This window comes from Sceloporus occidentalis, unplaced genomic scaffold (assembly GCF_023333645.1).
Source record: "Sceloporus occidentalis isolate IW3139 unplaced genomic scaffold, rSceOcc1.0.p SCAF_48, whole genome shotgun sequence".
Lineage (NCBI taxonomy): Eukaryota > Metazoa > Chordata > Lepidosauria > Squamata > Phrynosomatidae > Sceloporus > Sceloporus occidentalis.
The window spans coordinates 557260-583755 of record NW_028317028.1 but is presented as its reverse complement, the minus strand read 5'-3'; the positions used below and the strand labels follow the sequence as shown (position 1 = coordinate 583755).

The window sequence follows — 26496 nt, the reverse complement described above, 5'->3', positions numbered from 1 at the left end:
AAAGCCTTTTGGTGCCAAAAGATTATGGCAAGCTTGGCTACTCCAAGCCCTTTGTTGCTAAAAGTGTTAAATCAAATGCAGATATGACAGCCAGCAAGTGTTTTTTTTTCTTTAAAGTTCCATGAATTTGCCATTGAGCTTTATGAGTCATAGTGCACCCTCAGTGCCTCTTCTATTCATCATGCTGCTTTACTTATTCCCTTCTTACTGGAAGGAAGTCCAACGCAGTACAAAGAAGACAGTCTAAACCATCGCACGTGCTGTCTGGACTTGATAATCAATAATTCATCTGGTTCTGACCTGCTAACCACATCTGCGTGAGATGAGTTCATAAATACAATAAATCCCTGGAAAGGAACTGTAGTGTGACAATTTAGTAGTAATAAACTTACAAATGAGCTTGTGCAATGAAACCTATTTGGGCAAACATTGCCTAATCTCTGCACCAGATTTTCATTCTCTTTACAGCATAATGGGAAGGGTTGGTGAAATAACCAACTAACCACCCCTGACACATCCTTAAATTAATATTGCCTGTTTATGAAAATTGCATGTGGTATTTGGTCCCTGCCCACCTGTCAGATCACCCATGGCTTTAATTAATGCCAGTTCATATACAAACTCCTATGGCACAATTACAATTTTTTATGTTAGACAAGGCACATTTAAATTTGTCTGATTTAAAGAAGAATGTTCTAGCCTGCAAATCAGAGATGATGGCTGGAGAAGGTACTCATGAGACAGATCACATGGTGATGACATGCTGAATGGCCCATGGCAATTCAACTTACATTAGAGACAGATGATTCTCCTAACATCTTGTACTGTACCTTGCCCTAGGTTGTTTTAGCTTAAAAAGTCAGGATGACCTCTGTCTTAATGTGAGAATATGCCAATGGAATACAGCACTGTGGATATTGTATATGGGTAAGACGTATGAAAATATCTCTAATGCTTTGGCTTCTGAAAAATCTGCTACTGTAAAATTGAAACATTTCTGCCCTATCTGATGCCGTGTCACACAATGAAAACATTAACCAATAGTCTCCCCTTGAATGGGAAGTCATCAGGGGGTTTCTCTAAATCAGACTATAAAGTAAGAAACAGAATCCCAGTAAGGTATGTGTCTGCATGAAAAACAATGACCCTGGATTTTAATGGAAAATCTGGTGTTTTCTATAGAGAGTGGCATATCCCCTGAGCGACAAAGCCCGTACATGTACGGGCTCAAAATGCATTGTCTTTAATTGGTTTAAGGACAACCCATTGTCCTTAAGTGGAAATTCTGGCTTAGAGCGACTCTGCGACAAAACTGGGAGCTTATCGCCCCCCTGTATGCCGCTACTGTGATTTCCTCAAAACGTCTATTTACACTATGGAGCCAAGATGGCCCTACCTTCAGAGTATCAAGTACCAGGTGACACAAGGCTATAAGGGTTTGAGTGCTTGTGTAGGGGAGCAGCTGGAGAGACTGGCACCAGTCTATCTTTAGCCACATTTTGTAAAGCATTTTAAGAATGTTCTAAGAATTTCTCTAGAGCTTCATTTTATTTTAACAATGAAAAAATTGAAAAGCTAACATTAATTTTTTCTTAATCAATAGTTTATGATTTTGCATATATTATATGTCAAGTCATGATTACTAGCTAAAACTGGTCAGTTTCCTAGCGTGACCCACTTTAGGAATATACAGTATATTCCAGTATGTCCCCAAAGGAACTTTCAATTCCCCAAAGGGGCTTTCAATTGCTGTCAACCTGTAGCATATATAAAGTATGTACCATTAACCTGATGGAAAACTCCTTGGAGCCCCCCTTTAAAACAACTTCTAAAAACAGCATGGTCTAGGTTCTATAGCATGTTATCAACAGTGATTACCATTTGCTTTACAATGATGCACTAGTCAATAAAGCCCCTCTAGTACATGGCAGCCAAATAAGTGACCACGATTAAAAAGTCTTAACGTGAGAATATGCCCTACGTAGAGTAGCAATATATAAAAGGGACACTATCCTATTGTTAGTTAATGTTAACCTTTTCTTTTTTCTTTTTTTATCCCACTTACATTGATATTTGGTTGCTGGCAGACATTAAAAATGTTAATACAATCTATAAATGCTTCCAACTGTATTTCCATTGGCAGTTTCCTTCTTGAAATCATATGATTTTTATTCAAAATGATTATTAAAAAATGCATAACCTTTCATTTTTTATCTTGAAAGCTTGTGCCATCCCTGAAGCACCCTGTTGTATTTATTGCTTTACATAATACCAACAACAAAAAATGGCCTTCTGAGAACACCGATAAACAAGTTAAAAAGCAGACCAAGGACAAATCCTTGGAAACATTGCTAGTAATGTTTAAAAGGAAAATGTTGCCTGCCATGTTCAACTAACTACAAACACATTTTTATAGAAACATGTATTTTGATCTTATTAGCCCGTTTTACTACCTCAAAAAACATACATGGTGCTTAACATTCTCTCATATTCATCACAGCCTTTTGCTCAGTATAGAATTAGATTCTCACATGACATCCAAGCCTCCGACCCTCTAATTTTAGACAATTATGTTCTGTCCTGCCATTTCTCCTTGATTTATATATACTTAACTCATGTACTTTGTTTTACTCCCTTGTCTTCATTCTAAGTCCTACATATTGAGGTCTTTTAATCCTACCTGACACAAGTGCTTTTTTCCATTTTTTGAGGAATGCATTTTAAAATAATCTTAGAGTACTTTAAAATGCATTCTGCTTTAGTAGGGCTGTTAGGGTCAGTGAACTTTACCTTTAAAGCCCTGGCGTGTCAGAGTTATATACAATGAACAGATCTATAGTTTGTAGACTGATCACATACCAGTGGGAGATCTGTTTATGTCAAATAACTATTTAAAAATATTAGTTTGGCATCACTACTAAAGCTTCTTAAGTATCAAGCTGATGCATTCCTTGTTCACTTTAAGTGTATCCAGTCATTGTTAGGACATTGTCAGCCAAAGGCATAATAATGGTAAAGTTATAAGAAGCATAGAACGGATATAATGTTACATCATGACCATATAAACAGCACATCATGGTGGCGGAAGTGTAAGAAAATTGTGCCTATTGTAAGCAAGTGTTTTTTGTGTTCTATGCACGTCCTAAAATTGTTACACACTGAATAAGTAACAAATGGCCTTTCATTATCCTTATACATGGTAAGTATAGCTGTTAAAGAGACCATTTAACGTCTCTGATATCCCTACTATACAAGAATGCATTTGAAAGTACTTTATGCAAAAGAGTATTTCATGCATCCTTCCAAAATAAAACACTTACCTGACACATAACTTGCAGTCATGTTGCAAAATGTTTTCTTCCTCTATCATCTAAATGTCCCATTTATAATTATGCCAAGAAAAAACACTCTGGATTACTTAAAATCAATTTCAGAATAGCAGGAAATAGAATAAATATTGATACCCAGCAGGGCAATCTTTGCCATCATTGGGCCAAACAAATGCATGTTCCCCCTTTCCATAAATGATTGTCTATGATAACCTGGCAGGCCTGTGTCTGCCAGACTCTATATAAAAGACATTATTATTGAACATGCCCATATCTCTAAACATTCAAGTTTTGCCCCCCCCCCAAATATATTGATTTACATAGTGCCATGATATTATGCAGCTCCGTAAACGCAACTTCTCATCTGGAAAGCACGATGAAGTGAGAGACATATACTGCACATGGGGAATGAACCTTAAGGATGTATGAAACAGAACAAGGAGCTAGAACTGCACAGAGACCAACTGGCAGCGATTGGAAGAGTTCTTTTACTGTTAGTGTTTGGGAAACATACATGTCCTCTACTGGCAGTGTTTTCAAAGTTCTTCCTACTTGTAGAGTTTGGAAGGGCTGCAGATGCCCTCTGCTGGTGTTCTTAGCAATGCCATGTCTTGCCTTCTATGTCACCTTGAGGTTTATGCAACTGAATGAGCAGTGGCGGATCTACCGGGGTCGCAGGGGTCGCGACTGCGACCGGGCCCCGGCGGCAGGGGGGCTCAAGCCAAGGGGCCGCCCGAAATCTTTTTTACGTTTTTTTTTTTTTTTAAATAATTATGCCCTTTGTACATGCGCCCCTTTTTCTTTGATTATGATTCAATATGTAAATTGAATTTGTTGAATTAGTTGAAAAAAAATTGTTGGGTAAAAATCATGTTTTTTGGGGGGGGGGGTGAGGGGGTGGGGGGGCCCTTAACAGATTCTCGCACCCGGGCCCTGAGGCATCTAGTTACGCCCCTGTGAATGAGACTAGCAGTTACTTGGATTTTCCAAAAACATTAGAAACCATCCACACAATTAAAGTAACTGAATAATGTGCAACAGCAGCTTTCCAGAGCTTCTCATCTCACAGCGACACATCTTTCCATTTCAAAGACATTTTCCAAGCAAAGCACAATGAATTTACATGCACACCACGAAAACAACAGCAATACTAAGATCAGAGATGCTGTAATGTTTATTTTTATTTGGTCCTTGAGGCACACATTGAAGATCAATATACAAGACCAATTCAAGAGTAGCACCTATGCCTAATTTGGCTGAATAACACAATTGCTGTATCTCATTTCAAAGATTCTCGAGGAAATGGGAAGATGATATACTTTAGCGTCACAAACATGTCAGGTGCGTTACAATATATTTTTCCTGGTCTTTCCTCAGAATCACCTAGATCCTCACCTAGTATTAGGGTGGTTTCAATTCTATGACGGCTGAAATTTTAAAGGCGTCTAACAACATGTTTTTATTACGTGATGGGTTGGACGTCCCCTTTACAATTAAAGTTATCCTCAAATCTAGCCCTCCCGTTGTTATCCTAATAACTAAAATTAGATATATAAAAGTGGATGAGTAAAGACACTTTTAAAACTTACTGCTCACAACCTTTTAGGATTGTTAAAATGTACATACAACCTGTTTAAATCTGTGTGGTGTATAAAAATACCCAACAAGCCTATCCAGACATAACTTCCTTATAACTCCTTCTCCATCTAACACTAAAGTACTCAAGTTCTGTGTCAACATTATCATTACACAGGTTTATTAAAACATACTAAACTGTCAAATTTAGGTTTTGAGAAATGGACAAGTATACCTTAAAGGGCACTGCATACTGTTTCATAGACATCTTCACATCTAGGGAAAGCAGCTTTCGTCTTCTCACATGTCTTAGTAGTGTATCTTTTTTTTTTTATTATAGGATTCTGTGTATTAGTCTATGCCTTCGTTTTTTTCATTTTGCACTGCAATAAACGCATGAATATTTATCAAAAGAGTTGATAAGTGTTAAATAATATATATATATATTGGTGTACGTGTTAAATATGCATATATTATTAGATATATTGTAATATAACTACAGTATACTACAGTAACCAGTATTTCTCATCCATTTCTTTCAATCTCAGGTTAACAATTGTCATAACCAAGAACTCTTGCTATAAAATGTTGGCTTTGTAAACAGCTTTGTTAAGATAAAAAAAAATTAAAACAAAAACACATTAACTTTCAGAAAGAAATGTGTATCGAAGTGCCTTCTGGTGCATTCGAAGTACCTCTGCGAACTGCCATATGCATGCAACTATCCTGGCTCAATCAAGATGAAGCAACAACATGACGCAAAACAAACACATTAACGTATATGAAATACACATTAATATAGATTTAAATAAACTGTCAAAAATCAATTAAAATGCATAACAATGCTGAAGAAAATGTACTTAAAAAAGTGCTCTGCTGTGTATTTTCCTGAACATTTCATTAGATGAAATGAAAATAAATGTTTACCATATAAATAAGGATAGCTGTTTGTATCAGTATCCCACTTGCAAAAGCTTACCCAAAATAACAAATCTTAATATATAAAGGTTGCTATTTAATAAATGGGTCCCTCCTGATTAACCCATATTAATATTTGTGAGAGATAATTGCTTCCCTTTGGACTATATCTCATGCTATGTCATTAGAGTGTTTAGTTGCATACATTTCAAGGACAAGACAAATATATTTAGAAGGTGACCCTAGTCGCTGTACCTCGGTAAACAGTACACAATGGGACATGCATTGTTCCATAAATACAAAACGCTGATCTGTTTTGGCAACATTTGTTGGCACAAGCAGGCTACAACCTTTGGAGCTCTGTAAGCACCACACTTTGCAGGTTCCCATAGAAGCAAATGGAAATCTAAGTAAGGAAGTGTATATATAAGAACGTCACTCTCCAAATATACATCTTCAAGCTCATGCTCGGGGCTATCGGACTGACTTTATTAAACGCTGCTGTTACTGGAAACCATGAAATCCGTGTCCTCTGGGTACTGATGCCTTAGTTCATCATTTCCGATGTAATAGGTCCCTGAGAACTCTGAGAAGTACAGATCAATGTCAGGGTGCAAGATTTCATTCGGATCTGGATGTGGTTCTATGTTTTCTATGGGAGCAAAAAAAACCCACATAACCGCAACAGTTAGAGGCTGTTTCAAATGACATAACAGTCATCATTGAGATATCAGATATAGGGCTGCAACAACTAATCGATAATAATCAATAATGAAAATAGTTGTCAAAGATTTTCATTATCGATTAGTTGAATCGATTTTATCAAATATAAGATGAGTGTTTTACCCCTTTGTCTTATAATCCAACCTCAAATAGAGGTTGGACTATAACACTAAGATCCAGATCCCCCGCATCGCTGCAGGGGACCTGGATGCTCCTCTCTGGCAGCCGGTGAACGTCTGCGCAATGCTCGTAGACATCCTCCGCAGCTGCTGGCACTTCCACTGGGGTTTCTATGATGGAGCACAGGAAGGTCATGTCACACCGGCGCTCCACCATAGAAGCCCCAGCGGAAGTGCCGACAGCTACGGAGGATGTCTACGAGCATTGCGCATACGTTCACCGGCTGCCAAAGAGGAGTATCAGGGGACGCTGCAGGGGACGTTCTCCGGCTGCCGCCACTAGACACCAGAGAATCTGGAGCACAGGGGGCAGAGTGGCATATAGGAGGGTATAATGCATATCGGGGAAGTTTCATATAGGAGGGTGTAAGGTATATCAGGGGGCACAGTGGCATATCTAGGAGTATAAGGCATATCTGGTGGGCAAAAAAACAAAACAAAAAAAAACAAAAACATTTGGCCCATTGATTTGCCTCTTTTCTCCTGTAGTAAAGACCTAAAACTTATTCGTTCCTTTGGTCTTATATCCAGGACAGTTTGATCTTATGCACGCTTACATTTCCTCACTGTATTAACCTGCGCTCCCCAATAAGCCACTGAACCTCTTGTCAGAGACTATATTTGACCCTTTTCTTTAAGCATTAAACAGATCCTAAAAAGTAACTGAAGGCATTGCCCGCAAACTCAGACCAATTCTACCAGCTCATTCCTGACGTAGGCTTGACAGGATCTCCCCATGTGAACACGAGTGAAGAGCCTATTTGCTAAGGTGAGAGATCTTATGAAACTGTCCTGTTTAATTTTCAAGTTTCATAAACTTCATAAAGTCAAACTTTATAAATCTTTGGCACTTCTTCCCAAAGCATCAAATGATAAAATATTCATTCCTAATCCATGATGTTGCAGAGCTCAAATAACCTACATCATATTACATTACACTAGCTCAGCACACACAGCTCTGTTCTTCTGTGCTCACCTTGTGCCACGTAGCTGCAGGATCCATCATCCAACAAGATACTGTAGAAAGGCTGACTAGCTCCATTAGAAAGGTTGTTTATGTCCATGCTTTCAATCCAGTCCGGTGACATCATGCAGACAGGATCCCAGCCAAAGATCACACCACTATAACCATACCTAGCCCAGGGATAGAGAGAGAGAGGAAAAAAAACCCCCAAAAAAACAAACTTGTTACATACATTGCCAGATCAACACTGTTCACGGAGAACCTAATCACCTTTCATATGAATTAAATACACAACCACCAAGTCAACGAGAAGCTACTTATGTTTGAAATAAAGAATTATATTAAGAATATAAAACACCTTTAGAAACAAAATGCATAATTTCCCCCACAAACATCTCCCAATAAAAATGTTACAGCTAAGAATCGCAAATTAAAAATTATGTTCTGTGACATGTATCACATACATGGCTGCAACATTTACACAAACTTGAATAGCTGCATACTTTAATAGCAAAATATATATAGAGAGGGAAGAGCACAACCTAAAAAAACATATAAGGCTTACACGTTCAAGGGTTGCTGTTAGAAAATTAACCAAAGCAAAAAAAAAAAAAAAAAAATTAAAAAAAATGCAGTTGATTACAAAAACGTTATCATTTTAAACAATCTACACCATTTTCTTTTATTGGTGGATGGTTTTAATGGTTCAATATTAAAATACATGGATTATCTCAGCACAAAACTAAATTAATCTGATGTGACATTATGATTTGGGTCAAATGTTTCTCGCTTTTTTTTTTTCACCTTTACTTTGAAGTACTCTAATAAAACAGTTGAATGAGGTTTTTAAATATGATTTGATGTGATTGTTAAAGCGTTCAGAAAATTCTTATTTACATATACATGTTCATAATCTGCAGTACTGCACTTTTGATCATGTGAGCCTTCCACATACTACTTCGCTCCAGAGATTGTTTGCACTTTAATGCATATGATAGATGAGTGGCCCCTTTATACACTGCACCAAAAATTAAAGGGAACACTAAGATTACACATCCTAGATCTGAATGAATGAACTAATCGTATGACATACTTCCGTCTTTACATAGTTGAATGTGCTGACAACAAAATCACACAAAAATTCTCAATGGAAATCAAATTTATCAACCCATGGAGGTCTGGATATGGAGTCACACTCAAAATCAAAATGGAAAACACTACAGGCTGATTCAACTTTGATGTAATGTCCTTAAAACAAGTCACAATGAGGCTCAGTAGTGTGTGTGGGCCCCACGTGCCCGTATGACCTCCCTACAACGCCTGGGCATGCTCCTGATGAGGTTGCGGATGGTCTCCTGAGGGATGTCCTCCCAGACCTGGACTAAAGCATCCGCCAACTCCTGGACAGTCTGTGGTGCAACGTGGCGTTGGTGGATGGAGCGCGACATGATGTCCCAGATGATCGGATTCAGGTCTGGGGAACGGACGGGCCAGTCCATAGCATCAATGCCTTCCTCTTGCAGGAACTGCTGACACACTCCAGCCACATGAGGTCTAGCATTGTCTTGCATTAGGAGGAACCCAGGGCCAACCGCACCAGCATATGGTCTCACAAGGGGTCTGAGGATCTCATCTCGGTACCTAATGGAAGTCAGGCTACCTCTGGCAAGCACATGGAGGGCTGTGCGGCCCCCCCAAAGAAATGCCACCCCACACCATTACTGACCCACCGCCAAACCGGTCATGCTGGAGGATGTTGAAGGCAGCAGAACGTTGTCCACGGCGTCTCCAGGACTCTGTCACGTCTGTCACATGTGCCGAGTGTGAACCTGCTTTCATCTCTGAAGAGCACCGGGCGCCAGTGGCGAATATGCCAATCCTGGTGTTCTCTGGCAAATGCCAAACGTCCTGCACGGTGTTGGGCTGTAAGCACAACCCCCACTTGTGGACGTCGGGCCCTCATACAACCCTCATGGAGTCCGTTTCTGACCGTTTGAGTGGACACATGCACATTTGTGGCCTGATGGAGGTCATTTTGCAGGGCTCTGGCAGCGCTCCTCCTGCTCCTCTTTGCACAAAGGCGGAGGTAGTGGTCCTGCTGCTGGGTTGTTGCCCTCCTACAGCCTCCTCCACGTCTCCTGATGTACTGGCCTGTCTCCTGGTAGCGCCTCCATGCTCTGGACACTACGCTGACAGACACAGTAAACCTTCTTGCCACAGCTCGCATTGATGTGCAATCCTGGATGAGCTGCACTACCTGAGCCACTTGTGTGGGTTGTAGACTCCGTCTCATGCTACCACTAGAGTGAAAGCACCGCCAGCATTCAAAAGTGACCAAAACATCAGCCGGGAAGCATAGGAACTGAGAAGTGCTCTGTGGTCACCACCTGCAAAACCACCCCTTTATTGGGGGTGTCTTGCTAATTGCCTATAATTTCCACCTGTTGTCTGTTCCATTTGTACAACAGCGAAATTGATTGTCCATCAGTGTTGCTTCCTGAGTGGACAGTGTGGTTTCACAGAAGTGTGATTGACTTCGAGTTACATTGTGTTGTTTAAGTGTTCCCTTTATTATTTTGAGCAGTGTATTTTGTGACACTCTCCTTGCAAATGCACAGAGGGATTCTGCAGGATTCCTTCCTTGCAGGAGATGTCTTCAGCCAAATATTCCTCTTGCCATGTGATAAGGGAGCGCTTTCCTGCCACATTGTTTTATTTTGATTGGAGGTTCAATTAATGCAAATTAATGTACTTACAAAGTAGGTTAATATACATTCTCTCGAGGATCCTGCCTGGGACATTGGAGGGTCCCTTTAACTTTCCATCAAATACCATATATGATGCAAATTAATGTTCATTAAAGCTTCCGTTTTAACACTTGAAGGTTTACAATACTCATATTTTGTACAAACAGTTTAAAAAAGGGTTTATTTAGATCACTTAAAACCTTTTCATGTTTTATATCAAATTGTCAGTCGCGTAATTCAATTCTGAGCAATCTGCTTTCAATCTGAATAAAAGAATAAAAGTAGTGGGAAAAATCCAGCATTAACACAGGGACAAGAATGCATGCTGACGCACACCACGAAAAGGCACGTAGATGATTTATCAATATAACTAAAAAAATAAGTTGTTTTATTTTATATAAAAAATATATATTTATGTGTGCCTAAACAAATATTAAAACAAGGTCTGTGATCCCATTTAGAGTTTAAATGTGTAAACAAGTTACGAATTCTACAAGCATCTGAAGGATCTGTACTGTCTGCAACCTTGAAGTACCCCTGGGGAAAGCAAAACACTTGCATTTACATGTTAAGTGACAAAGTAATCCGTAGTACTTAAAAGACTTCAGCAAGCACATGTAACAGAAGATTCATAGTGAAAGCATCAAAGCTAAGGCTAGATCAAGCAGTGAGCGTGAAATGTAGATTTACAAGCCCACGATGGGGAGCATTCGAAAAGGGCAATATGAAGAAGCACAAAATATTTCTATCAGGTTCAGTACTAAAAATGTAGAAGCCACAGCTAACATTGTTAAGCTACATTTAGTAAGAAATGGCATATTGTGATAAATGCAAAGAAAATACCGTATTTGTTCGATTATAAGACGACCCCCCAAAAATCTGAATATTAACTTAGGAAAAAAAAAAAAGAAAAAGCCTGAATATAAGACGACCCTAAAGGAAAAAAGTTTTACCAGTAAATGTTAATTCATGTAAACTATTTTTTTTTAATAAAAGCTATGATTGAGAAAAATATTTTTTTTGTTTTTATTTCCTTGTATTTTCCAACCTGTCCCCCAGTTACGCACATCTGCCCCCAGGCTTGCCACACCAATATGGCACTGTGGCCCATGATATGCCTTTTGACCCCTTATGTGCCACTCTGCCTCCAGAAATGCCTTATACCCCTATATCCCATTCTGGCATTTAGGGGGTTAAAATGCATATTATGGGGCAGAGTGGCATATAGGGAGGTATAAGGCATTCCAGGAGGCAGAGTGGCATTAAGGGAGTTAAAAGGCATTGTATAGAGCACTCTGCCTCCAGAAATGCCTTATACCCGTATATGTCACTCTGGCATTTAGGGGGTTAAAAGGCATATTATGGGGCAGAGTGGCATATAGGGAGGTATAAGGCATTTCAGGAGGCAGAGTGCTTTATTAAATGCCCCCTTAACGCCGCTCTGCCTCCTGAAATGCCTTATACCTCCCTATATGCCACTCTGCCCCATAATATGCCTTTTAACCCCCTAAGTGCCAGAGTGGCATATAGGGGTATAAGGCATTCCAGAAATGCCCTATGCCCCCATTTAACACACACACACGCACACTTACCGGTGCTTCCAATTTCCTGCTGTATTGCCGGGGCAGCGGGTTGACGTCTCCTTCCGCTGCAACCGGAAGGAGGTGGAGTTGGCAGTGGGGGTTTGTCTGCGTCCGTCGCGCATACCTTCCCCGGCTGTCAGAGATCAGAGTTCCCCGCACCGGTGCGGGGAACTCTGTAATCTGACAGTCGGGGAAGGTATGCGCGACGGACGCAGACAACCCCCGCTGCTAGCCACACCTCCTTCCGGCTGCAGCGGACGTTGTCTACGTGGATCGCGTAGACGTCAACCCGCTGCCCCGGCAATACAGCAGGAAGCAGCGGTAAGTGTGTAGGGGGGGGAGACAGGAGGATCCAGGTCCCCTGCAGCGGTGCGGGGGATCTGGATCTTAGTCTCATAATCAGACCTCTATTTGAGGTCTGATTAGAAGACGACCCCGATTAGAAGACGAGGGGTATTTTTCAGAGCATTTGCTCTGAAAAAACCTCGTCTTATAATCGAGCAAATACGGTATATAATCAGAAAAAGAGCTTACAGGCAATCAACTGTTTCAAAGTACGAGACTTTTTTAGCTTAATGAAGCAGCAATCATCATAGGAATCTGAACAATGAGGAGGAAAAACCTGTGCAACGACCCCCCCCCCCCAAAAAAAACCTAAAACATTTACTAAATTGCTAGATTATTCCTGCATAATGGACGGAGCGAGCAGGTTCATTACTCCTGTTTAGAGAGATTTTACAGAGGAAGGATGTGTTCTAACAATCTACTTCCTCTGGCAGACAGGAAGCATTATTATGTAAACAGGAAACAGAATAGTAAACAGAACTCCAGCTGAAGCAGCAGCCAATCAGATGTACTCTAGCAAAACATCAGCGTTCAGACAGCAAATGTGATTGGATGCTGCTACTTCCATATTCATATCCAGCTTTGACCGACTAGTATAGATTCTACGAGCAGATGCATGAAGCATAATGCGCTTTAACTAAAGAATACAAGCATAGTTTGCATGCAGTAAAAAGCATAATGGACTCAAATATGCACTTGATAAGAACATTGGGCTGGAGCTCTGCTTTCAATAGAGGGAACCTTTTCTTATATGGTATGGAATCAAAGGCAAATAGGACTGACGCCATGCAGTAGAAACTCCCAGAGAGCCTGTCAGAAATATACAGGCACACTGGGTTGCCTTATCAGCAAGTCATTTGTATTGTACTACACCAAATACAAACAAAACATTAAAAATGCCTAATCATTACATTAGCATTACAAACAATATGGACATTTTAATGTTATTTACACTTATTTTCGGTCACCAGCTAAGATGTTATTTCATCCAAGAAAGGGATGAACCTCTCACTCTCTCTGTTTTCTTTGTGTGCTCACAATGCCCAGAGTCATATTCCCCTTTTATCACCATGATGTTTAAGTATAAACTAAGTTCCAGTACATTCAAGATATTCCGTACATGTATGTAGTCTTGAAGAGTAAAAGGTGACAGTAAAGAGTAAAGTTTCATAATCACAGTATCCCGAACCACCTCTTACCTCTTGTGTCGAACAATAAGTCCAACAGAGTAGCAGACCTGCTGCTCGCTGGATCTCAGTTTGACGCCAGACACTCCATCCTCTCTGCGTTTCTCGATGTGCTCTAGCGTATGTTGAACTAGATAGGCCACCGCTCCGTGCTGAGAAGGGTCCAGAGCTTGGATGTTCTGTAGAATATCAAGGACCTAAAACAGAAATACTGTAAGGCTTTCCAAAAAAGCTCTAATGAAACGTGATCTTTTAAAACAGATGACAAAACAAGATAATAGCCACATGGAAAGGTGACGGTTAAAAAAATAAAGGATTGGAAGAAGGTTTAGAAAAAAAAATTGATGAAAACATACCTTAGAGTGTCTATGACTTCATGGAAATGTCAATTTTTATTTATTTGTTTGATTGCAATTTTTCTAACAAATATATAGATTAAAGTGAAATTCTCTGGATAGTTTTGTGGCTTAGTTACCTTTTCAGGCCAGATCCCCAAGTGGAAATACAATCTGGCTTGGAGAAGAAGGTGCTGCACACTTTCGGGATACATGGTGAGATACAGGTCCAAGGATACTCTCAGTAGCATGAAGCTCCGGTCTTTGCTTTCCCTAACAGCCATGAAAAGGCACAAACACGACCAGTTTAGCTTCATACCCCACTGTAATGAAATTACATTGAAAAATGCTTGAAAATCCGTTATATGAACCTTTATGTGAATAAAGAGTGACATAAAACAATGATACAGAAGAATAATATAATTATTTGTTGCATGGACAGAAAATGGTTTTATTATCGGGTCCACGGTATGCATAACGACACATTAAAGAATATCTCTGGTCAGACCTCACCTTGAGTATTATGTATAGTTCCAGAGACCCCATCTCCAGAAAGATATTGACATTCTAGATAGTTCAGAGAAGGGCTACTAAAATTGTGAATGGTTTTGTAGGATAAAAGTTATTAAGAGAGGCTAAGGGATCTCAATATGTATAGCTTGGAGGAAAGAAGAGAGGGGAGATGTAATTGCAACATTTAAATACATGAATAGATTTAACAAAGTACAGGAGGGAAGTTTATTTCAAGGGAGTGGAAAAGTTACAACAAAAAGTCATCATCTTAAACTAGAGGGTCAGAAGGTTAGATGTAATGTAAGGAACTTTTACTTTACTGAGAGGGTGGTAAATAAGTGCAACAGCCTTCCAGCAGAAGTTGTAGAGGCTAATACAGGGAGGGAATTTAAACATGCATGCCATATGCATAAAGCTATGCTAAATCTAAGGACTAATTAAGGGTTGAGTCTTTAACTCTGTTTCTATTGGCTTTAACTTTATTTTGTATTCCTGCAATCCAGCTAGGCTAAAAACACAGTAAAGATATAGCGGTAACTCAGGTGTTATGGTATGAAAATGTGTATGATTTCATGCACACTAGTTTATTCTTGCTGTCAAGTAATAATCACACTCAAGGTGCTAGAACATATGCAAAATACTTGATGATATAAATTTCTTTTACTATAATTTGAGTTATTTTTCCCATAACATTTCACATATGGGATAAAAAGATGTAACAGCATGGTTCTAGGAATTTACACAAGGAAATAAATTTTCCCCTACATTTATTAAGCAATTAATTCATGACGGCTTGGTTCCTACCTTTTCCCAAGGTTGAGAAGGTTTCCAACCATGCGCTGCAGGACTTCCTTGGTGCTGACGGCTGCGTAGAAGTCCTCTGTTACATGTTGTCCGATCATGTACTCGCACTCCCTGGCTGTCAGACGCTTGCCCCCTCCAAACGCGTCCACATATAGATAGTCAGAAAGGTGGGAACTTCTGCTGACCAGATAAAAAAATGGGATTAAAGCAACAAACCCCAAACAAAGCAGCAGTGACACTTTTACTACACGTAGTAGTGGTGTAAAGATCCTATGAAGTGAAGAAACCATCTCACTCCTATTACTTCAGTGCTAGGAGCTAAACTACTAAACAGTATTGCCATACAGATGTGTTACACTTCAGGAGGTAGCTCCAAGCCCATGGACAGCAAGACTACATCAGCAAGATATAGACAGAACTGAGTGTAAAATAATCATTTATGAATGAAAATCATCTTAAATTTAATACTTATAGGTAGTATTTCAAGCCCCAAAAATACATTGCTGCATCGCTTATCAAATAGATTATTATTATTTATTGTTTTATATAGCACCATCAAATTCCATAGCGCTGTACAATGGGTAGGCAGGACATAACAAGTAGCATGTAATATAACAAATTGACTAACAGAAAACAGGTGAGGAGGGCCCTGCTCAAACGAGCTTACAATGTAGATACACCATGTGGGAATGGTAGAACAGGACACAGCATGTTAAAGTGAAATTATATGAAACAAAATAAGCTTTACGTTTTCATATACAAATTTGAAGTTTTAATATCCATTAGCAGCATTAATAAAATAGGCGTTAAGTTAAAACTTATTTTACCCATGGGACCTTTGGCACCATCTGAGCATGAAATGGTGAGGAAAATTGACGGGCTCCAGGGGGACACCCAATCGTTCAGCCAGGGTTAGATACAGCACAGAGAGGCTGATTGGGATGCCCGTCTTAGTAATAAGGACCTACAAGAAGAAATGGACAAAATTAATGTGGGGCATCCTTTGCAACTAGGAGTGTTTGACAATACAGACGTCTGGTACAGGATATCATAATATATAACAAATTAAGACCACCCAGCTGTCTGCAAACCACAATATTCTTTGTTAAAATTATCCTTAATATTTTTATACTTCATACCTGGTGGATGTAGGAATTGAGGGGGTTATAAAAATCAGCCACATTGCCCCTAAAGTTCATCTCAATAAAGATGACATGATTCAGGGCATCAAGTGCTTGTTCCTGAAGATCCAACTCTTCAATATATGAAACTGTACCTATAAGCGATAAATTCCACAACAGAAGGGCGCGAATTAGCACATAACCGAAACATCAGACTTCATCATATTGCAATAGCACATGGCAAAACATTAAAGTTTTATGTATAATTTGATCCATTTTCCTGGATGGTATAATATACCTCTGGGTAGCCACAACAGGATTCTGGGCAGGATTTTCACATAGATTGATTATGAAACAAGATTAACAAATTCACTAATGTTGAATATTTAGTCAGAGCAAATATAACAAGGCTCATATACCTAGCATTAGATGTTTCTTTAACACGTTATTTGAGAAATCGCATGTTTTTTAGGATAAGTGGTCAGACTATTGGGATAACAAGACCAAGGTATTCCATACTTGCCTTCCTGCAGGAATAAGCTGGGGTGTCTGCTATTCCTCACACCCAGCCAAACTTTTACCTTCACCAGAATCTCATCTAGCTGCTCTTGGATAACTTCCAAAGACACATTTTCCAGAGGGTTACAATATTGATCAATCAGAACAGCACCTGCCAAAAGCAGGCAACAGTATAAATAAAGCAAAAACAAATGAAAGAAAGGAAGCAGGAAAAGCCAGATACGGAGTTAATCCATTCTAAAGTGTTACGTTGCAAGAAAGGACACAGTAATACACAGCATGTCAGTATTGAATGTCATAATTATTTTATTTCTACAGGATTTACTCACAATAAAACTATGGGAATTAACAATGAGCAATGAGGTGCCCAATACATATAAATAAAGCCTGTACTTTACATTGTTTTGATTAAAAAATCCAATAGGAGGTTATTTGTCCTCCATCATTGGTATCAAACGTCCAACAAATGACTGGAAATGCCTATGTTTTTATCTTTACGGCACATAAACTCAGGAGAGTCTACCGGGTGCCGGAGCTCCCATAAGCTTCAACAAGTACATGTAATTTAATATATCTTCCCAGCAAATAAATGTTCATTTGGGACACTAAAACATTTGCAGTCAAGTTGCAACTGTTCATCCCACTGAGTTAATTTTGCATCACACAAGGACAACCATGTCATCATCTTGCAGTCATATTGCAGAATGAATTTCTTCAGCTGAAGTGTTCTACAGTTATAAAGCACCCCAGGTCAATATTTTATACAAGTCTAAAAGTCCCATTAAAGGTTAAAAACAAATCAGCAAAATACAGCACCACCTCAGAACAATATTGATAAACCACCCACCTTCTAACATTGTCTGCTTCTCAGCTGGTTGTTGGAGAAAAGCTTTCAACTTGCATAGTGTGGTCTCCTGACGCATGAAGTAGAGGATTTTCTTTGCACAATACTTTAGCATTAAACACTTCCTAAAATTAAAAGGAAACTGTCATATCTGTAAAATCAATTAAGAAATCGCACTGCCAAAAGGCTCATGTGCAACAGCTAACCAGTTCACAGACCATGTAGAAAAACATAGCCGGGCTCAGAGGCACAGCCTTGGTCATTTTTAATGAAACTACCCAAGACATTTTCTCTAGAATCTTTGCCCATTATGTACCTAAACAATTTTCCACAGTAATTGCATTGTAGCAGATATTTTCTTGCTCTTAAATTAAAATACAATTGCAGCCGAGCCAGTGATCAAAGCTATGTAAATTATAATGCTTTTGAGCAATACAGTCTGCTACCTTCATAAGACACCACGATAACCTTCAACATGGCTAGGCTGTTATATGCCAGGATTATGATTTCCTCAAAATAAAGATATAGCTTTGGTGCCTTTCATTGAGCCAACACAAAATAAGGTGCAACGTTAAGATTTTGGGACCCCTAAGGGAGTTTTCCTTTAGAAGATAATTTCACGTCCCTAAAGCTTATGTATTTTTTCCTCAGATGTGAAATAGTAATGCTCATATGTAATAAGGTGAGCAGAGGGAGTTACTATTGAGTGCCCCTTATGTACGACGAGTGGGGAGGGGATTGTATTTTCATACAATGTGGGGAAATCAAAACTATGGTAGAGGATACTACAGGGGAATTTTTCTAGAATAAAGATGCAGTTGCCGTTTATAAGCACAATGGGAGAAGGAGGGTGGTAAAAAAAGAAGCAAGAAACATTCCCAATGAATAGAAAAAATGTCTGTACATAGTTAATGATATTGCATCACAACATCACTAACATGGTGTATTCCCATATCCAACAGCAATAATGCATAGATCAACATCAGTCACCTGCTACTTGTTATCTCTAAATGTTTGTAGCTATATTTCAACAAGAATGTATTGAAGAACATGTGCAAAAATAAAAAACATCAACAGAGCATGGTTGTATGGACATTACCTTACCCGCTTTTATCATCCAGGATAGATAAGAGCTCGTCCTCCAGGAAATGTTCTGGGTAGCCCAGAGAGTCAAAGTTGTTAAACCCTTCACATGGTATGCGCTAAAACAGATTAAGTGTGACAAAAAACAACGCTTGTTACATTGTCTAAATGTTTTGTTATTGCTTTACTTTACAGTCAATAAAATAAAGATTGTAACAGTGTGAACATCCTCAATTCTCTGTTAACCTATAAAAAGTCCATGTTCTCTGGTAGGGTACATTACAGGAAAGCGTATTTCTAAAGATAACTGGAATTTCAGAGAAACACGGAGTTTATACGTAATGCAGAGGATAGAGAAGCGCCTCCGAACAGACTTACACGCTCTATGATCAGCATCTTCGTAAAGGAAGCCACAATCCTGCGCACAGCCAAACCCGCGCTATGCCGACTTTTATACACTTCCAGCCAGTCCAAGGAATCTGTATGACGGAAATATTTCATCATCGAGGGCCACCTACATGATAACATAGGAAGAAAAAAATATATACTGCTCAACCTGAGCTATTGGTATAGAGAAATGCATCCCTTTTAGCTGTTTAGGATTTAAGCAGGTCAGCATTATCATTTTGAATCCCAGATCAAGTTTCTGACCTTTGGACATATTAAAGCTCAAGTTCCATTGAATTGTCCTTCCCAAATACCCCTATCTTCTCATGTATGTAAGCCTCGCACTACTCCCCACCCCCATACTATGTAGGGACCATCTCCCCACCACCCTTCATTAGATGTTACATGTACTTATACATGCATTCCAGTGTATCAGTCATGTTACCATAACAACCAATGAAATGTTGATGGGGGCATTTCACTAGTAGCTGTACTACCATTATATCATACATAGGCAGTCTATTGAGTGCTAATTACACTTCATATTTCTTAGTTTATTATGTGTTTAGGGTTTTACTGCTATTAAAACACAGAAAATAGCTTATAGTTGAACTGGAGTACAAAACGAGGACTACCATTCCAGGTTTGAGACAGCTGGTTGAAAAGATAAAATGCATTACTTTTGCTACTAGGTAAGCTGTGTCTGATTACCGTCTCGGTGTAATGACGCAGCTTTTATTCTGAGGTAATACAGCTAGTAACGCAGGCGCGCTCTACACATCCCCAGCATTCAGCAGACACGGTCACCAGTGTGCAGAGGCACTAACTGCCCACAGCCATACACTTCAGGCTACTCCTGAAGTTGGCCTGTCGCTGACACCCACCTGTCAGTGAGCTTTCTCCGCCACACTTTACCCCGGGCCGCACACACTTCCCTCAGCCGCCGGCACGTACAGCTGATATTGACGATATCTCTGTGATCAAGACACCCGGAACAAAGGATCTGCTCCAGCAGCTCGAAGGGGAGCTCCGCCAACGGTGGTCGTGGGCACAGGTCCATCGTATCGTTGTCTTCAGCCGAAAAACAGATGGCTGGCTGTGTACAACCCTCCGTTCCGTTCGGTGTGGGGGCGGCCATCTTTTGTTTACATTCGTTACATATTTTCTGTGCGCCCGCCGTCGCCGCGTAGACGTCATTTTCAGGGGTAGGTTCGGTTGAGAAGAACACATTTGAGGGGAGAAAGGGGTTTTGTAACTCAAACGGCGACGGCTGCATGATGGCGGGAAAGCGGACAGGGCGGTAGGGCTAGTGTGCGGAATAATCCTAAAAAAATATTGTCATTTCTATAGCACAAGGATTACGCAATAAATGTTTAAAAACAACAAACCAAAAACCAGAAAATATACTTAAATAAAACACACCCTTCTTCCAAAAGCCGTTGTTACACAGCGAGGGGCAGCAGAAAATGCCTCTGAAGAGCCCTATTCGTTTTTGGGGGCCACTTGAAATATTTGGAGGTGTAAATGCGCTTGTAAAACACAATGGGTCAAAAGCACTGAAAATAACACAAACGCTTGTAAAAAAAGGAACGCTGAAGCTGGATTTTATTCAATATACATAATGTTCTGTATTGTACAGCGCTACTGAATATGATGGTGCTATATAAAACAACACTATACGATAAAGCGTTACCACAAAGATGGTAGGCAACACCCACTTTGAAATCCAGGTAAGGGGGCTTTATGAGATCTCGATAAATTAGATATCGGTGAGGAGTAAGGCATACTATAATATGTTTATATAATTTATTAACTACATACTATTAAACATGTGAATGTCATTGTAAAGAACTGTCCATTCTTTGAACTTTAATAATGGGGCATAGTTTTATTATGAGAAAGACCCACCCAACATCATATCAGATAAAAAAGATTTTGACTTAGTGTTACCATACAATAAGACTGGAAACAGTGCGAAGAAGCCTATTAGCTGTCCCACAAACTTAACCCCTAGACGACAATTGACGGTCCAGGCACATCACGCAAAAACAGTCAGTTAATGACAATTGACGTGCCAGGACCGTCATGACTTTAAACGGGTGTAGAAATCTATCTACGGTCACTTTTTTCACCCAAATGGTGTTGCTGTAATGCCTTGATTTTGAGGCATTCAGCAACACCGAGATCGGCATCAGGAGACATGTCTGGAAGATGGGTACACGGTGGTCATAAAGGGATGGACATGGTCAGCAACAATACTCAGGTAGGCTGTCGCATTTAAACAATGCTCAATTGGTACTAAGGGGCCCAAAGTGTGCCAAGAAAATGTCCCCCTATACCATTACACCACCAGCCTGAACCGTTGATACAAGGCAGGATGGATCCATGTTTTCATGTTGTTTAAATCTGACCCTGCCATCTGTGGTCTTCTGCTGGTGTAGCCCATCTGCCCATTCTCCTCTGACATCAACAAGGCTATTTCGTCCACACAACTGCCGCTCACTGGATATTTTCTCTTTTTTGGTCCATTTTCTGTAAACCCTATAGATGGTTGTGTGTAGATGAAATACTCAGACCAGCCCATCTGGCACCAACAACCATGCCACATTCCAAGTCACTTAAATCCCCTTTCTTCCCGTTCTGATGCTTGTTTTCTTGACTACGTCTACATGCCTTAATGCATTGAGTTACTGCCATGTGATTGGCTAATTAGCTATTTGTGTTAACAAGCAATTGAACACCTACTATTAAAGTGGTTAGTGAGTGTATCTTCAAACAACTCTCGCATGGAAAGAGTTAAAATACTGGCATGTTAAATGCCCATAGGGTATCTACCTTTAAAAAATTTATGATTTGATGGGGTAAATTGAATTGGCCGGGTTCAACAATGTCCCAATACACACAGGGGGCAGGACGACCACAGGGAGCAAGAGGTCTGTCCCTTCAGACCTATGTGTCAGTGCTCCGTAGCACTGTGTGTTGGAGATTGATACCAAGAACCAGGATATGACGGAAAGATTTTGCCAACGTTTGAAAAAAAATACCGGGACGCTTTGCAACACAGATATAAATACTTGATGTCACATTTACCTAAACAGACTTCCTTTGGTACATCTAGAAGTTGAACTAGCCTTTCCTTGTTTGCGGGGTGCCTCTTGTCCATCACTATCCTGCTGGTCAACCTTTTCTAATGTTTAGTAAAACAAATTGCTTCCTATGAGCCACTAATCATTTTTAATTTACTGAAAAAGGAGATTGCTAATTAAGTTGTTTCACCTTTTCTTGGTAGCACTGTGAAGCATGCAAGTGACCCTCCCCTTCCTGCTACCTCTGCTTTGACTTGCCCACTCCAGCTCCCCTCTGTTCTCATTTGCCCCCTCCAACTTCCCTCTGCCCTAAGCCTGGCAGGAGCCCAGGCGGTAAGAGCACCAGTTGAGGTAAGGGAGTGATAGGAGTGATGTTTGAGAGAGCGAGGTTTGGATGATGTGAGTGAGAATGTATTAGTGTAACTAACGAACTATGTGAAATCCTCAAAATTTCTAAAGACCTTTTTAGCACGAGAGTGAGAAGGTCTGGTAGGATCCTCGCTGCAAGGGAAACAGTGGACTCTGTCTGTACCCCAAGATGCATGACAAATAACAGGAAGGTACAGGCAGGCTAGATGAAACACACGGGTCTGGATATTAAAGGCAGGATTGGAGAGTAGCAATAGGGCTGGTAGGTACAGGCAAGGCTGAAAATAGCCCTTGGACAGGGTGCTTGCCACAGGTGGGATATTGCCTTCAGACAGGGTGCTTGGCACAGACTGGATGTAGCTTTCAGACAGGGTGCTTGGCACAGACCGGATGTAGCCTTCAGAATGGGTGCTTGGCACAGGCGGGATATAGCCCTCAGACACGGCGCTTGCCACAGACGGAGATAGCCCTCGGACAGGGCGCTTGCCACAGACGGGATAAAGCCCTCAGACAGGGCGCTTGGCGCAGATGGGATATAGCCCTTGGACAGGGCACTTGGCACAGACGGGATATAGTCCTCAGACCGGGTGCCTGACATTGATAGAAGTGTTAGATTAGCCGGTTAGTCCATCCAAGGATGGACATCATCATTCTTACCTGATGTTTAATAAAGATGAGGATTTATTTGAACACATAAAGTGCTTTGTGTTATTCCAAGCAGAGGGCAATCATAGGCAGTACCTCAGTCATAATTAAGTAAATCGCTTGTTGTGTCGCACTTTTGTTTAGGGTACACCGTTTGCTGGGGGAACCTCTTGTTTTTTTTCATTTTGTGCCACAGGCTGCTGTGTCTAAAAATATAAAACATCTAATTAGCTCTGCTCATGTGTGATAATTGTCTTACCATTGGTGGCCTTTATTTAAGGGACAAGGAGGTCCATATTATTTTGCCACTTGTGCTGAGTCTTGGCAGTCAGAAAGATTTAGGTGTCTATTCCCTGACAAATCCTAAAAGACAGCCTATACTGATTTCGCACATTTTGTAAAATTTTACCCCATACCTTAAAAGCTAATATGTATATTGTCTGAACAGAACTCTGCCTTTGAAAAATATAAGTGACTAATCAATACAGACATGCTGTTCCGGGATATAAATATTGCTAAACATTTTTGAAGAAAAAAGTCACCATTAGGGAACAATTGATGAAATTGAAGAAATACCCATATCTGAACCAAATCATAATACAAGGAAAATGGGGTTGATACAATGCCCACTTTTTAAAATACCATGCATGTCAGTGGGGTGCCAGGTCTCACTTTTCCATGAGCCTGGGTTGGGCAGCATAACTATTGGCACATTGGCATCAATTTTGCTTGTGATGTCAGAAGTCTCTGTAAATATGAAAATTTCAAGGAGCACAATGTCCCAACAACCCCCTACCAGATACAAAGCTTCAGAGTGCCTCCTTGTGTAGGATATAACAGATAATATCTTAATACCTGACATTTAAATATTGCATCTGCATTTGATACTAGAATAATGTATGCTTCTCTAACATTTCTATTTTTTATAATTAAGTTTATTTTTTAAATTTTATTTTTTCCCTACCTGTTGTAGGATATAATCTATGGATTAAACTTTGGAATTTCCCATACAGTGATAAAAATTAGACTTGTGCATTCGTCTTCGGGCGAACATGAAAACGAGCACGAAGAGTCCGAAGGAACGTAGAACAGAATACAGTGCCGGCAAACCGTAGGCGAAGACGAAGACTCACAACCACGAAGAATCGTCTTCGTTTTCGCCGCGCAGCCGCCAAAATTTCAAACAGGAGTGAGCTGATCCTCGTCTGTCCAATCAGCTCGCTCTTGTGACGTCACGTTAAGGGTCTCGTCCAATGCCTGTGCTGCTGTTTCTTGAATTCTGAAACCGCCTTTATAAGACCAGAGCTTGCCTGAGAGATCCATTCATTTTCGCTGTGACTGCTTTGGCAACACTATCCGAGCGTTATAGAGAGAGATAGTTCTGTTCTGGTAAGCCTGATCCTGCCATTTCTCACAGTGTACTCTTCCTCACTTCAGTTCTACTGAATTAATAATTGTATTAATTTAGTCATTTTTTAATTTAATTTTTTTCAGTGCTTCTGTCTGTCATCAACTGTGTAGTGCTGTTGAGTTGACAGTGCACCCAGTGCCTCACTAGCACTGGGGTGCCCTTGTCCTGGGCTGGCACTGCCTACTGCCTGTCCTGTCTTCACTTAGATAAATTAAATAATAGAATTTATTAATAACAATTTAATAGAATATATAATAATTTAATACATTATAAAATTATATATATATTTATCAGTCATATATATATGCTATAGTTAGTTACTACCGTGTTTCCCCGATAGTAAGACACCCCCGATAGTAAGACGTATCGGGAGTTTCAGAGGGGTCAGCTAATATAAGCCGTACCCCGAAAGTAAGACATATGTCTTACTTTCGGGGAAACACGGGGGATTTGCCTACGGCCTACGGCCGCATTAACGCAGGGCATAAGGGGCGCCTGCCCCTTAGGCCCGCCGCACCTGCGACCGGGTCCGCCACTCTAAGGGGCCGGGAAGTCCCCACCAAGGCCGGCCTTACGTGTCTGCGGCCGCACAGGATTTAAATTAAAACATCGGGGTTTTTTTTTTAACTTTATTTAACATCCTCCATGTTAAATAAAGTTAAAAAAAACTTTATTTAACATGGAGGATGTTAAATAAAGTTTTTTTAACTTTATTTAACATGGAGGATGTTAAATAAAGTTGAAAAAAAACCCCGATGTTTTTATTTAAACCCTGTGCGGCCGCAGACCCCTAAGGCCGGCCCCTTAGAGCAGGGCCGACCTTTGGGGTGTGCGACCGCACAGGGCGCCACACTCCAGGGGGTGCCAACCTGCGGCACCCGGCACCCCTCCAGAGACGGACAGTAATGTCCGCCGCTGGAGGAGCAGGCTCGCAAGGGAGCGGTATCGGAGGTCTTTAACAGACCTCCGGCTCCCTTGAGTGATTTTAAGCCGGGTTCAACCCGGCTTAAAATCACTCAAGGGAGCCGGAGGTCTGTTAATGACCTCCGATACCGCTCCCTTGTGATCTGCGCGGCAACAGCTGTTGTGCGCCGGGGTTTCTTGTCAGATCCCGGCGCACAACACTGAAGCCGCGCCCACCGCTGTCCGTGCCCTCTGACCCGGAAGGAGACAAGAACTGGCGAAGAGGAGGAAAAGAAGCTGAAAGAAGAAAGGAAAGGTAGGAAAGCATTAAATTCGAAAAATTTTTCCCAATATAAGACATACCCCGAAAGTAAGACATAGTGGGGCTTTTAGGGATAAAAAGAAAGTAAGACGCTGTCTTACTTTCGGGGAAACACGGTATACTAGTGTAGAGTGTACTGTAGACATTCAAGACATCTACTAGTGTCTAATCTAAAATCAGTAATATATTATTCATTTTAGCTAGCTTAATAATTAATTAGCGATGAATAAAATTAATTACTACTACCTTATAGTTCAGCTAATCTTATTAGTACTGGTGCTGCAGCTCTTTAGTTTGTGCTTTGTTTTAGCAACAGCAAGAGACCAAGTCAATTTTTCTTAATTAATAATATTAAATTTATTTCATTTGTTTTGCTCACCTCAGTCCATCAGTGAAGTGAACTTGTTGGGCTAGTGAGTGCGGCCGCATAAGTGCTGTATGTTTTTGTTCAGCAAGCAGTGAAGCTAACTGTTTTGCTGTGACGTTTTATTTTCTAATTTCTTTTCAAGAAAGATTGACTGTGTGACAACAACAACTGTACTAAGCAAAGCTTCAAGGTACTAGCTGTAGTAGTAAAATAATTCTAATCTTTAATCGTAATCTA

At 40.3% G+C, this 26496-nt stretch overlaps 2 protein-coding genes across 2 annotated transcripts in view; both read right to left on the bottom strand.

Moving 5' to 3' along the window:
• The window catches only part of LOC149289052 (calcineurin B homologous protein 3-like), a 70463-nt gene extending 67121 nt beyond the window's left edge, over nucleotides 1-3342 (bottom strand). Inside the window, exon 1 of the mRNA XM_089490990.1 lies at nucleotides 3321-3342. Coding sequence (XP_089347116.1) covers nucleotides 3321-3342 — 22 coding nt within the window. The remainder of the gene's footprint in view (nucleotides 1-3320) is intronic.
• Nucleotides 3343-6313: 2971 nt separating this feature from the next.
• On the bottom strand, nucleotides 6314-20216 carry LOC149289051 (F-box only protein 21-like). The gene is made up of 12 exons (XM_089490989.1): nucleotides 20041-20216; nucleotides 19148-19283; nucleotides 18791-18888; nucleotides 17690-17811; nucleotides 16847-16993; nucleotides 16342-16478; nucleotides 16030-16166; nucleotides 15203-15382; nucleotides 14026-14158; nucleotides 13563-13747; nucleotides 7701-7858; nucleotides 6314-6474 (listed from the first exon to the last, which is right to left on the bottom strand). Exons 1-12 carry the CDS (start codon nucleotides 20214-20216, stop codon nucleotides 6314-6316), a joined length of 1770 nt encoding a protein of 589 aa, XP_089347115.1.
• Between the last annotated feature and the right edge of the window lie 6280 nt (nucleotides 20217-26496).